This window comes from Acipenser ruthenus, chromosome 32 (genome assembly GCF_902713425.1).
Source record: "Acipenser ruthenus chromosome 32, fAciRut3.2 maternal haplotype, whole genome shotgun sequence".
Classification (NCBI taxonomy): Eukaryota; Metazoa; Chordata; class Actinopteri; order Acipenseriformes; family Acipenseridae; genus Acipenser; species Acipenser ruthenus.
The window spans coordinates 12,988,188-13,001,956 of NC_081220.1; the positions used below are offsets into that span (position 1 = coordinate 12,988,188).

A 13,769-nucleotide genomic window follows, 5' to 3' on the forward strand; every position below is an offset into this window, starting at 1 on the left:
AATATCAATCGCTACGGATACTTGTTTATATATATAACTGGGCACACCCCTAATATAAATACTTTTGGGACAAAAATAGCTACTTATTTCCTTTTGAATGTTCAATACTATTGGTGTGCTTAAGATTCAAATTGTGTGATTATTAGTCTTTTTAACTGCACCCAGTTAACTAACACTGTTAGCAGACGCCCTTATCCAGGGCGACTTACAATTGTTACAAGACATCACATTATTTTACATATAATTACATTATGTTTTACACTATTTTTTTTTACATACAATTACCCATTTATACAGCTGGGTTTTTACTGGAGCAATCCAGCTAAAGTACCTTGCTCAAGGGTACAGCAGCAGTGTCCCCTGCCAGGGATTGAACCCATAACCCTCCAGTCAAGAGTCCAGAGCCCTAACCACTACTCCACACTGCTGCCCTAGTGTCATACGTCCCCACGTGTTGCTACAACTGTTTAAATAACCTACTTGTATTTTTTTCTTTTCATTGTTAACATCCTGATAACTTTTTACACTTATAACTTTAAAGTCTGTTTCAAAGCTCTTTTCAAAATGGCTGCTCTAGTGCACTGGGGTTTGAGATCTGTCCTCTAAATCACTGCATGAAAAGCGATTTAAAAAAAAAAGTGCTCTGGCTTTTCTGTTCTGTACCACATCATGGATCATTATAGCTGTGTTACCTGTCTGACAATGTGGGCAATTATCCTTACACTATTAAAACATAATTGGCAAAAGCAATGCGACATAATGTCTTGGAAAGTATGGGTGGTGGAATCCTGCAATAGAGTTTTCCTTGTGCTTTTAATGGACCCACTTAACAAACCTGGTTTCATCTGAATCCTGACTAAAGAAAATGCACTCAAGCTCAGCAGACATGCCCCAATCCTTCTGGTTGAAATACAGGACTGTTTCTCAGCACATCTCTACTCTGGCACACTCATATAAGTGGTGGCTGGTCACCAAAACAAATGGGGAGGCAGAGAAGGCAGAGGGCTTGGGAGTCCCATTAAGCCCCCAGCAACAGTAGAATCTTATTATTGTATTCTGACTGCCAACACTTTTCATATTATTATTACTATTTTGTATTTTATTTATTTGACAGACGTCTTTATCCCAGTACAGGGTAACAATGCAAGATTCATATTTAAATACAGTATAGTTTACATTATGTGCAAATAATACTACTAGAATACAATATGAACTAGGATGCAACAAGTTAGGATCACAGCAAGTTATATCTACAATGACATATTAGCAGTGCAATAGTGCAAGGATAGCGCATCAGCTGAAGATCCAGTGACGTGGTTCTGAGGTCAGGCGAGTCCAGTGCAGAGCATTAAAAGAGGTACATCTACAGGTGCAGTCAGTCAGAGTATAGCTGATTTAACATTAGTTGAGGTCTTGTACCAAACTCCATGATCATTATTATTATTATTATTATTATTTATTTCTTAGCAGACGCCCTTATCCAGGGCGACTTACAATTGTTACAAGATATCACATTATTTTTTACATACAATTACCCATTTATACAGTTTGGTTTTTACTGGAGCAATCTAGGTAAAGTACCTTGCTCAAGGGTACAGCAGCAGTGTCCCCTACCAGGGATTGAACCCACGACCCTCCGGTCAAGAGTCCAGAGCCCTAACCACTACTCCACACTACTGCCCCATTGTATCAAGTAAATACCATTGGTATCAAGTAAATACCATTCATTACAAATTCTGGGGGGGTGTCCTAAACTACCGGAATTAAACGAGCAGTCAGTAAGGCTTGTCTTTTGGTTTATCAGGTTTTTCTAATCGATTTTTGTGTAAAGGAGATTTATACTGTAGTTTGAACTGGAGACAACGTACAGAAGGACTGGCAGCGCAAAGTGATGTCTTGTGTTTTGAAACATTCTCTAAAGAACACATTGTCGACTCAACACATTCTGCTTTCATCATTTATTGCAAAAGTATGAAACGTATTTAACAAAGGCACATATAAGCTCCAACAAAGTGTATTGCTAAATCAGAAAGAGAACTTGACACATCATAAGAATACACTAATTTAGCAACCCAACACAACTGGGTGAAAAGACATTTAAGCAAAGGTAATTGTGGTGCAATATTGATTTCGATCTGTTCAGATTTAGTCAGTTTTATTACCTCTTATTAGCAGTAACAACTGCTTTCTACATATATGTCCTAGCCACTTTAATAGAACCTATACCTAATATCGGGCTGGGCCACCGTGCATTAGGGATCCCATTCAGCCAGTAACATTTCATATAAATGGTGCAGAGAGGCAGTAAGAGGATTGTGATGATCCCAAACATGCCTACTAGGATTGAGGTCTGGGGATTGTGGTAGCCATGGAAGATTTCTCCATCATGCTCCTCCAACCATTCACACACTATTCTGGCATCCTTGTCTTGCAAGTAGGCATCGCCATCAGGGTACAACATTGTTGGGTGGACTTGATCCTGGCAATGACTATGTAAACTGTAGCATTCAAATCAGCCTGCCAGAGTAATCGAGGGACCCAGGATATACAAGGAGAAGGCGCCCCACACCAGGGCGAGGCCAAATCCAACTTGTAAAGAGGCCAAGCAGTGTAGCTATAGCATTGTATTTGAAAAGTCCAGAAGTATAACAAGAAGCAACCAAAGGGAAAGGTCTTAACTCAAGAAATGGTGGACCATGCTGCTGATAAGAGGTAGGAAACCTTGGTTAGGACTCATTTAATTCCACAGTAATAAAGATACGATTATGTGTAGTGCACACTCCTCTTTTTCTAAGCTCAAAAAGACATGGGTAAATCAAAACCATAGCATCGCTGTAGCACCTGTTATTTACTGTCAGGTACAGTCTGAGCGTAGCAGCTGGAATGGCAGTCTTCAGTGGTCACATCCAGGAGTGGTTCAAACTCGTGTTCTGCAAGAGGCTGAAAAAGCATTCAAATTCATTCATTAAAGTGCTAACGATTCAATGAGAAAATCATTCGTTTGTGTGGTTGAATGTAAGAAATTATTTCTATGACATCACGTTGCCGGGAGCCGCATGCCGGTTTTATTTATTTATTTTTAATTTTGTGAAAATATTAATTATGATTGACCACTATAAAAAAAATCACTTTCTGGACTTCCTCTCCTCCATGTTGGTGTTGTTATTTAAGTTTCTGTTTCCTAGGTGTGTTTATCTTCAGCAGTTTCAGAAAATGTCAAAACACAGGGGAATGTGGCTGGAGCCGACAAGTGAATAAATAAGTGATTAATTAGGCTCCAGCCATGGGTGTATAAAATGGGTGTAATTAGAAAGAACTAGGATTTATGTTGGTGTTGGAGGTGGAGTTCTGTGCTCTGTGCTCTGTGCTCTGTGCTCTGTGCTCTGTGCTCTGTGCTCTGTGCTCTGTGCTCCGTGCTCTGTCTGTTTACGTTTGTGAGTTTTGTATAACCTTTTGTTTTGGCCCTTGTGCCTTTTATTTTGTTAATGTGTTTTGTTCAGTGTTTGCTTGTTTAGTGTACTGTCTTTGTTTTTTATTAAACGTGTGCATTAACACTTAAACCTGCAGCTTCTGCGTCCGAGTTTCCCTTCCTGGTCGTAACAGCCTTGCCTGAGACGCTGTCCTGTCCACACACCCCTAATATGTATTCAATTTTATAACACACCAGTATGTTTCAAAATCAAGTTTCTGTTGCCTCATCTCGGCAATACAAATAAAACAAAATTCATAAAAAAACAGGTCCAAACCAGAAATTCAGGCTGCAAAACATGACTGTTTTATCCGAGTTGCTGAAGTGAATTGGGTTGATTTGACTCAGGATGACGCTCATATCTTGATTCCATAAGAGAGGGGATGTCCTTACCTGCTGGGTGCCTTTGTACTTGCACAGAGCCTTGGATCCCAACACAGCCATGGCAATGGTGATGCAGAGCTGAAGCACTCCAAAGATCAACAACGAACTCCTCAAACTAGTTAAGATCATCTGTGATGACAATAATAATGAATAGACAATGATTGAGAAATTATATAGAAACGTGGCATAATGCTCGTTGTACCACAAGCGCTGAGAGATCTAGCCCACAAAAGAAAGACGGGGTGAATCGCACTGTTCCAAATGACACCGCGTTGTACACTATTTGTTATATAAAAACAATACACTTCCTCATAACAGCCTTTGAGTCTGTGTCTGCAAATGGTTCATTTGTCCGGTACTTATTATTAGTTTATTTAGCAGACGCCTTTCTCCAAGGCGATTTACAGAGACTAGGGTGTGTGAACTATGCATCAGCTGCAGAGTCACTTACAACTACGTCTCACCCGAAAGACGGAGCACAAGGAGGTTAAGTGACTTGCTCAGGGTCACACAATGAGTCAGTGGCTGAGCTGGGATTTGAACCGGGGACCTCCTGGTTACAAGCCCTTTTCTTGAACCACTGGACCACACAGCCTCCTACAAACCCACACTCAAACTTTACATATTAGAATCATAAAATACAGTTGTGTAAGCATCAGGCATTTCTCATCCGGGAACCATAAAGTCACATACCTGATAACATAATTTAGGCATGGAGATTACTATTTAAGAAAATGAATGTTTATTTAATGCAAAAAAATGTATTCTGTATAGAAAGTTTGCTCAAATTCTGAATAACTTCATTTATATAACAGTTAAGTATGCAAGGGTACTTACAGACAAGATGTGTCTGTTTTTCAGGCATTCCTCGATGTACGTTTTGTCAGAATCATCTTGCTCATAGCAGGCATTCCCCCAAGCATTCCAACGCATATCTACAGCGAGGAAGATGACTGCAGTAACAGCAAGGATGGCGCTCACAATGTTCATGAGTATGGTTAGCAAAACCTGCAAATGAGAAAAAACAACCTCAAAAAAACAACTCAATCTGAGCTACCAACACAGGCTGCAGGAACTCCCTCTGCGCAGTGACACACGCCAGTGTTTGCTCTGTCCTTTATTGTAACCTGGCCAGACTACTGAGGCGCCTACTGAAGAGAATATTAGAGTATTATTAGCTACAGCTTGAGTTTTTAGTCTGTAAACTGTTGGGAGTTTATATTACAACAGGAAATAATTCCAGTAAATCCTACCTAATATATAGATAGATAGATAGATAGATAGATAGATAGATAGATAGATAGAATGAATATATATATATATATATATATATATATATATATATATATATATATATATATATATATATATGCTAGATATAAAGATAGATAGATAGATAGATAGATAGATAGATAGATAGATAGCTAGATAGATAGATATTTCTTAGGTCTCATGTTTTCCTATAGGAAACATGCACACATTATGTTAAAGGTGAATTTTTTTAACTAATTTATTCAAAGCAGTCAGTGAAGAATATTTATGGAACGCTCCTTGCAGATACTTCAAGGCTACACTCCAGTCAACTTGAAGAGGTTGCATGAAAGAACTACGTTGGCACAGGAAAAGCAGCGATTGGTACTCAAATACGAGCCAATATATCAAGCTTTAGAGAGTTTGAGCTATTTTAAAGAACTGTCAAACATTTCTAAAAGTAATTTTTCTCCTGGAGAATTTTTTTTTTTTTTTAAATGCACACAGAAAGAGGCATTGTCTAAAAACATTCTAAATAGTTTTTCCTCCCAGAAGCAACTCATGTTTGTTGGCAGCATTCACTCAATGGGAAGTACAGCTTGGAAAAAAGAGATGGCGTGGGAAGGATGGCTTGATGTCAGACCGGGAAATACAGAGACACAGTACTGGAAGTGAAATGCGCCGCTGCACGGATTTATTGTAAATAAAACGGTTGAACAAAAGACCAAACATTTACACGAAAGAAAACGGCACGATGGCCAAAAGAAAGCGACAAAACAAACCACACACAAGTATCATGCTGGTCCTTCCAGCACGAGTAGCATTTGTTATATTTGATCTTTATTTCTCCCATCTCTCTCTCTCGTTCTCTCCTCTGAACGCCCAACCTTGAGTGCGAGAACCGAGACTCTTATGCAGTTAATGATTCACTCCGTCCCTGGCACAGTCTTCACATGAACTACTTTGTGCATTACACATGCCCAAATACTCACCAGTGCTACATAACCCAAAACCTTACAAAATAACCCAAATACACACGGGGGCGAGGGGGGGGTACCCCCGTCACAGATAGTAATGTAAGGTTTCCTGGAATTATTTTGCTAGCACCATGTACCAGGTCCTAAATTATTTAATTTGCATTTAACAGAATGTTATTTTTCATCAAACTACTACATATGTGGAGTTCAATCTCTTTCAAAGCCATTGTGAATTGTTTTATACGCAAATTTACCAGAATGTACTTACCAAGCACGGGTTGGGAAACTTGTCCGTAATGACACAGAGAATTCCCGAAACAATACACTGTCAGGAAACAATAAGGATTTTTATATTAGGGTCAGTGTTCCATAGAACCATGCCTCCCTGTGGAACCCTGAATCCCCATATGAACTCTGTATTTGGTTGGGCTTTTCTGAAACTGTTTAAGTAACGTACCTGTAATTTTTCATTTCACTGTTAACATCCTGATAACCTTTTACACTTATAACTTTAAAGTCTGTTTTAAAGCTCTTTTCAAAATGGCAGCTCTAGTGCACTGGGGTTTGAGATCGGTCTTCTAAATCACTGCAGAAAGAGTGGTTAATAATCCAGACCCTATCAGAGCACTAGAGCGGACATTTTGAAAAGAGCTTTGAAACAGACTTTAAAGTTATAAGTGTAAAAAGTTGTCAGGATGCTAACAATGTATAAGTACGTTATTTAAACAGTTGCAAAGCTTTATTATTCAGAACGCCGCTACTTTCTCGTCAACCTCTTCACTGCGTTGTTAAATCAGAAACGCTTACAAATACTACCACACCTCTCACTGCAAGAAAGATGCTTTCTAATGCGAGTTTAATACATTCATAAAGGTTTTACGGTTGCACCCTGTTAAACAATATATACCAATAGGAAAGAAAACACAGGGAAGCAATCAAAAAGACGAACTGAATGCTGGGGTATATAGCCTAAAGTGTAGAGTATCAATCCAAGGAGGTCATGATGAGGTTGTATAATGCACTGGTGAGACCAATCTTGGAATACTGTGTTCTGGCTGAAAGAACATCAGTCAATAGGCGAAGCAGCTGATTGGTTATTGACAGGAAAGAAGCCAGTGAAGGAGTGGGGGCAATTTCACTCTCCAGATGACCCAGGAAGTGCAAGAGAGTCTAAAAGCATGATATGAAGATACATGAACATTATTATTATTATTATTATTATTTGTTTATTTAGCAGACGCCTTTATCCAAGGCGACTTACAGAGACTAGGGTGTGTGAACTATGCATCAGCTGCAGAGTCACTTACAATTACGTCTCACCCGAAAGACGGAGCACAAGGAGGTTAAGTGACTTGCTCAGGGTCACAGTGAGTCAGTGGCTGAGGTGGGATTTGAACCGGGGACCTCCTGGTTACAAGCCCTTTTCTTTAACCACTGGACCACACAGCCTACAACACTTCTGCACATGCACTTACAGCAACACCAACAAGTACTAGAACTAACAGAACTAACATACTATGAAGATACATGAACTGCACATTTGAGACCTGGTTAATGAACAGATGTGCATGGCAGAGAAAAAATATGGAACTGTTTTGTACAATTACTTTATGTAGAGTGGTTAAGATGACTGTGCCCAGCCTCTTACCTGTGTGCCCAGCGTCCTCCCTGTTACACTATCCACTGTCACCCAGTAGAGGGAGCCACCAGACGTGGAGACACCTTGTATTAAGGTCTAAATCATTAAAGGCTTACCATTACACCAATCCCGTACTGGAATCCCTCTGTGTATGAAGTCTGTGACAGCACTGTACCAAACGCTAAGGTCACCAACCCAATCATTATCTGGACAGTCTGGAAAAGAGAAGAGAGTCAAACACAAACGCACCGATTGTATTGAAGAAACAAAGTCAAGCAGAAGTTGGTAATTAGTTTTGCAGTATTATTAAAATGTAGCTATACTATCTGAATGCATTTCAGAGCTTGCATGATCATGAAGTATACTCTGTAAACATGGTTTACTACACAGCGGGTTGCTGTAGCTGACTGTGTGGCTTGTGTAATCATGAGTGAAGTGGGTGAAACTAAATGCATCAGTAACACACATCCCCCACTACGGCTGTGAATGCAACATCGTCATTTTTATTATGTTAAATACTCTTCCTAGAGCTGGCAGTCAGACTTTACAAAGCCAAAGCAACAGTGTTGCTGCATTAATTTAAATACATTTGTTACTGTGTGTGACTGAGGGTTTGTGAATTAACATGTGTATACTCTGTATATATTTTTGCTTTGAGGTTTAGAGTTACGCATTTGTATTATATTATTTTCATTTGCATGTGCGAGACTACTGCAGTTCAGAGTTTTCAGAACTTGTGTGACTCCCTAGAAATCTACGGGAGTTTTTATAGCAACAGAACGTTGTGACAAAAGAAAAAAAAAAAAAAAGTACTTGTCCGACAAAGTATAACCGTAAAACTTCTTGTCCCACACAAAAATCTTGTTGTCCCGGGTATCGGGCGATACGAATTTCACACCCCTGGATACTCCATTAAATTACGCTAAATAATGTTAATATGAAGTTTCATCACAGTAAGTGCTTTACCAGATACATATAAAAAAAATAATAAAAAAATTATTTAACATAAGGTTTGACTTGCACTGTTGAAGCGCTTTCTGACTTCCATGTCATGCATTAGCTGCAGTCCTGTTTTAAGAACATAACAAAGTTTACAAACGAGGGGAGGCCATTCGGCTCATCTTGCTCGTTTGGTTGTTAGTAGCTTATTGATCCCAGAATCTCATCAAGCAGCTTCTTGAAGGATCCCAGGGTGTCGGCTTCAACAACATTACTGGGGAGTTGGTTCCAGACCCTCACAATTCTCTGTGTAAAAAAGTGCCTCCTATTTGTTCTGAATGCCCCTTTTATCTAATCTCCATTTGTGACCCCCTGGTCTTTGTTTCTTTATTCAAGTCGAAAAAGTCCCCTGGGTCGACACTGTCAATACCTTTTAGGATTTTGAATGCTTGAATCAGATGTTTTGCTTATATTGTTATTAACAAGAAGTAACTATGTTTTTTGTTCACATAAAATGTAATCTGTTATCACTTTTCATTACCGGTCTGAAAAAGGAACCATTACAGTTACAAGGTAACTCACGACACTGGGTGAGAGACGCATATACGATATTGATTCTCACCCCCAGGGCTCCCTGGTTTCCATTGAAAAGGTTCTTCAGTTTATGTGTCACTTTGCAAAAAGAACTGCAGCACAGCATCTTGAACAACTGGCAAATCGGAGGCACAGAGTCGTCACACTCTGCGATGGTCAGGGTGTAGGCCGCCATGCCATGGGCTTTGACAACGGACAGAGACATGTCCTTCAGCGCTTGAGCTGTTCTGGAAAGGAGAAGAAAGAAGGAGTTTGAAAACAGCCAAAAATGTGTTATAGCATTCTGTTTAAATTCCAAAACGTAAACAAATCAGAAAGCCTTCATAACAAGTTAAAGTTTTAAAAAGGACTGTGTGGCCCAGCTGTCGTATGTGGTGACGTCACGGACCAGAAACAGAAACCAAACCAGATAATGGCGGTGGTGAAACTGCAGCGCTATGGCGCTCAGTGTATTTATTAAATAATAAATAAACAAAAGGTTTAAACAAACACAAAACACACTGAACAAAAAGGCGCGTTGGCCAAACGAATAAAGAAACAAGTATATTTAAATATAGCAATTTTGTGTGTGTGGGTGGGGTAGCTGATCAGTCACGCATCCTCGCGAGGTTTTAAAATATAACACAAACAATAAGAAATAAATCATATACAAATAAAACAATAAACACGGGCGGGACACTCCGCCACAGACTGCAACATGCATTTGTGTAGGAAGGTCTACATCATTTAATTGTCTATGGAGAATTATTTGAATATGAAATAAACTGTTTTGCACTGTACACTTACAATTATGAAGAGGCTAACGCCTAGACTAGACGGTGACCTGCATATTCGGACACGGTTCATGTTTAGACTGAAGCATTTAACACTTGGCTAATGTTATACTGTAAACAGTACCGTGCCTAGAAAATGAGGGCTATATAGTATACTTGCCTTTCTTATGGAAATGTTGTCTTAGATTTTTAGCAAAATGCCTGGTAACTGCTGGAGGAACCTCACTGAAATATTACTGCTGCGCAATAAATGCACACCAGGTCCAAACTATCAGTGTCGTGTCTGTGCCCAACCCATTCTGTTAAAGCTGCAGTGCCCCTTCGCAATCCTTTCACTGAAGTATAGGCAGGGGGACACACAATGCATGTTTTGTTTTTTTTTTTCGTGTTTTTATTTTGCTGTAATGGGTAATACTGACACTAATATTTTGATGAAATACAGCTCTCAAGCACATTCTTTTGGGCTCGATTTCGTTTCAGAATTCAGCAGTGGACTCTACACATACAGGACCAGGCCAGTGCTTTGTTTTTTTCTACATTTACCTGTCCCGCGTTCACTCTTCGTTACCTTTAATTTGACAGTCATGAACAGTCACTCGTATTGGTTTACATTCGAGTTCCAGTTCTTGTTCCGGTTTATGACGGTTTGAAGCCTATTAATAAGCTTATTGCTGCTGACTACTGGTCGACGAACAAACACAATCCAAACTTTCCTAGCACTGGATATTAGATTAGACTGAAATAGTATTGGTCGGTCAAAAACAACAGATGCCCAATCCCTTCTCAGGCAGTGTAAACTGTCGTTCACTTTACCCCCATGGTTAATTAGTGAAAGCAAATCTCTCAAGAAGACCCAACTCAGTTTTTGCTGTCTGTGTTTAAGAAGCAATTATTATTATTATTATTATTTATTTATTTATTAGCAGACGCCCTTATCCAGGGCGACTTACAATCGTAAGCAAATACATTTCAAGTGTTACAATACAAGTAATACAATAAGAGCAAGAAATACAATAACTTTTGTTCAAGTGTGACAAACCACAATTCAATAATACAGCAGATAATAGTGATAGTTACATCAGGATATGATTAAATAGTGATAGTTACATTAGGATGTGATTAAATACAAAGTACTACAGGTTAAACACTTGGCAGATTACAGTATTCTGAAGTACAGGATTAAATGCAGTAAAATAGGGGGCAGATAAGAGCAAAATAAAGCACATTTGAATGAAGGGTGATAGTGTCCCAGGATACAAACAGAGGAGTTCTACAGGTGCTGTCTGAAGAGGTGAGTCTTAAGGAGGCGCCGGAATGTGGTCAGGGACTGGGCAGTCCTGACATCTGTGGGAAATTGAGAGAGAAGAATTACCTCCATACCTTAGACAAGGTTTAATATCTCTTATACCTAATCCAAATAAGGATATTCTCCTATTAGAGAACTGGAGGCCAATCACAAACTAGAAAATATATTGGCTTTAATATTTGATATAATATTTTAATATTTCACGGAATTGATCAAATTATTGATCAGATTTTTACAAAGAATTCAATTTTTGGATTTTGGTTTATATTTTCAAAAGGTAATCAAAACCCTGTATAACTGATGCAACAGCTCAATTAAATGTATTTTTTATTAAACTTTAGCACTCTGTATAAATACAGATACAATCCAAGACATAAATAGATTTGGTAAAGAACTGAAAATATGTGATAAATGTGAAGTTGCTAAAGCTATTGAGAGTATGCATACATTTTCCCTGGTATCTGCGAATTATTTGCATTAAATTGTGAATTAAAAGAAATATGTGATATTCCAGTGAAGGATTAAACTTTCATCCTATTGTAGAGAAAACTAAGAGGAGGTTTGATTCATTGTTGTCAAGGGATATATCCCTGTGTGGACGTGTTCCCTTGTCAAAGACAGAAGGGTTATCTAGGCCAGTCTGTGCATCAGCCTAGTCTGTAACAGCAGAGCCTGATAACATTGCATTTAATTCTATTTGGAAAAATAAACATCATTATTTAAAAAAAAAGGATATGATCTGTAATAGATGAAAACAATCTCAATACACAAGATCTAAAGACCTCCGATGTTATTTTTAAGCATTTGGAACATTTTCCCTAACTAAATATTTGAAAGGTTTGGTTGTCTTGAATGTTTTGTTAAAATGTAATTTTGATGTGAACACAATTCCTCTTGCCAATTGTCATAAACAGGCACTGCTTGCTTGGACGCTATAGTGTACAAACACAGTGTTTGCCCACACAATTACTTTATTTGGAATATCAAGGGTATAAAATATAAAAATAGATCTTTCATTTTCCAAAGATGGTATGAGAATGTGAACTGTTAAATTATTAACTGTTAAATTATTCAGCATTTTTTTAAACTTTAAGAATTCCAGTTACTACCTAGGAGTTGCTACAGTCTGATGCAATTCCTGGAGGAGCCCCTTTTTTAAGAAATAATAACTTTTGTAATACAGATGTTTTTGAACTTTCAAATTTCAATTTAACGTCAATGCATCAATGCACTTTAGCTTAGGCATTGTATTAAGATCCAGTACAGTTGAGTTAAGAGGAGGTGTTGTGTGTTTTAAATGAGAAACTGTGATGGGGTGCAGCCTATTTTGTGGTGGTTTTGTGTTTTTTGTATTGTTTAGAGTGAGTTTGGGGTGTGGTTCAGTGAGTTTGTGTGAGGAATGTGTGGAATGTGCCTGGGCTAATGAGGTGCGAATTGCCCAATTAGCCCAGGCACCTGTATAAAAGGGAGTGGTTGGGTATGTTAGTTGGTGAGTGTTTGTGAGAGTGAGAAGACCTGTATGAGAGAGTGATTGGTTATTTTTGGTATAGTTTGTTTAGAGCCTGTTTTTGTGTTTGTCTTTTTGGTTGGCCATTGTGTCTTTTGTTTTGTGTATTTTGTTTAATTAAAAGTCTTTTATTTTCCCTGCACATCCTGACTCTGAGTCTCCTTACCCCGGTCAGCCTGTCACAGAAACACTTTGGCTTTATTATAGAAATAAATTTAAAAAATGTAGACTTGCATATCAATCGACAGGGTCCCAACATCACGCTCCACCAATCAATCAATCGACAGGGTCCCAACATCACGCTCCACCAATCAATCAATCGACAGGGTCCCAACATCACGCTCCACCAATTAATCAATCGACAGGGTCCCAACATCACGCTCCACCAATCAATCAATCGACAGGGTCCCAACATCACGCTCCACCAATCAATCAATCGACAGGGTCCCAACATCACGCTCCATCAATCAATCAATCGACAGGGTCCCAACATCACGCTCCACCAATTAATCAATCGACAGGGTCCCAACATCACGCTCCACCAATTAATCAATCGACAGGGTCCCAACATCACGCTCCACCAATTAATCAATCGACAGGGTCCCAACATCACGCTCCATCAATCAATCAATCGACAGGGTCCCAACATCACGCTCCACCAATTAATCAATCGACAGGGTCCCAACATCACGCTCCACCAATCAATCAATCGACAGGGTCCCAACATCACGCTCCACCAATCAATCAATCAACAGGGTCCCAACATCACGCTCCACCAATCAATCAATCGACAGGGTCCCAACATCACGCTCCACCAATCAATCAATCGACAGGGTCCCAACATCACGCTCCACCAATCAATCAATCGACAGGGTCCCAACATCACGCTCCACCAATCAATCAATCGACAGGGTCCCAACATCATGCCCC

At 39.1% G+C, this 13,769-nt stretch overlaps 1 protein-coding gene across 1 annotated transcript; it reads right to left on the bottom strand.

The window, feature by feature from the left end:
• Positions 1–1,943: 1,943 nt before the first annotated feature.
• Positions 1,944–10,340, bottom strand: LOC131703233 (membrane-spanning 4-domains subfamily A member 12-like). Its single transcript, XM_059006287.1, has 7 exons — positions 10,187–10,340; positions 9,282–9,480; positions 7,837–7,935; positions 6,350–6,406; positions 4,691–4,861; positions 3,863–3,982; positions 1,944–2,940 (listed from the first exon to the last, which is right to left on the bottom strand). Exons 2-7 carry the CDS (start codon positions 9,456–9,458, stop codon positions 2,845–2,847), a joined length of 720 nt encoding a protein of 239 aa, XP_058862270.1. The 5' UTR covers positions 9,459–9,480; positions 10,187–10,340; the 3' UTR covers positions 1,944–2,844.
• Between the last annotated feature and the right edge of the window lie 3,429 nt (positions 10,341–13,769).

What these genes read in the sequence shown, in the direction of transcription:
- LOC131703233 (XM_059006287.1), bottom strand. Translation starts at nt 9,458, where the DNA reads ATGTCTCTGTCCGTTGTCAAAGCCCATGGCATGGCGGCCTACACCCTG. An exon ending in GAAACCAGGGAGCCCTGGGG is followed by an intron (nt 7,936 to 9,281) that starts GTGAGAATCAAT and finishes TCTCTTTTCCAG; the next exon opens with ACTGTCCAGATAATGATTGG. An exon ending in AGTACAAAGGCACCCAGCAG is followed by an intron (nt 2,941 to 3,862) that starts GTAAGGACATCC and finishes ATGCTTTTTCAG; the next exon opens with CCTCTTGCAGAACACGAGTT.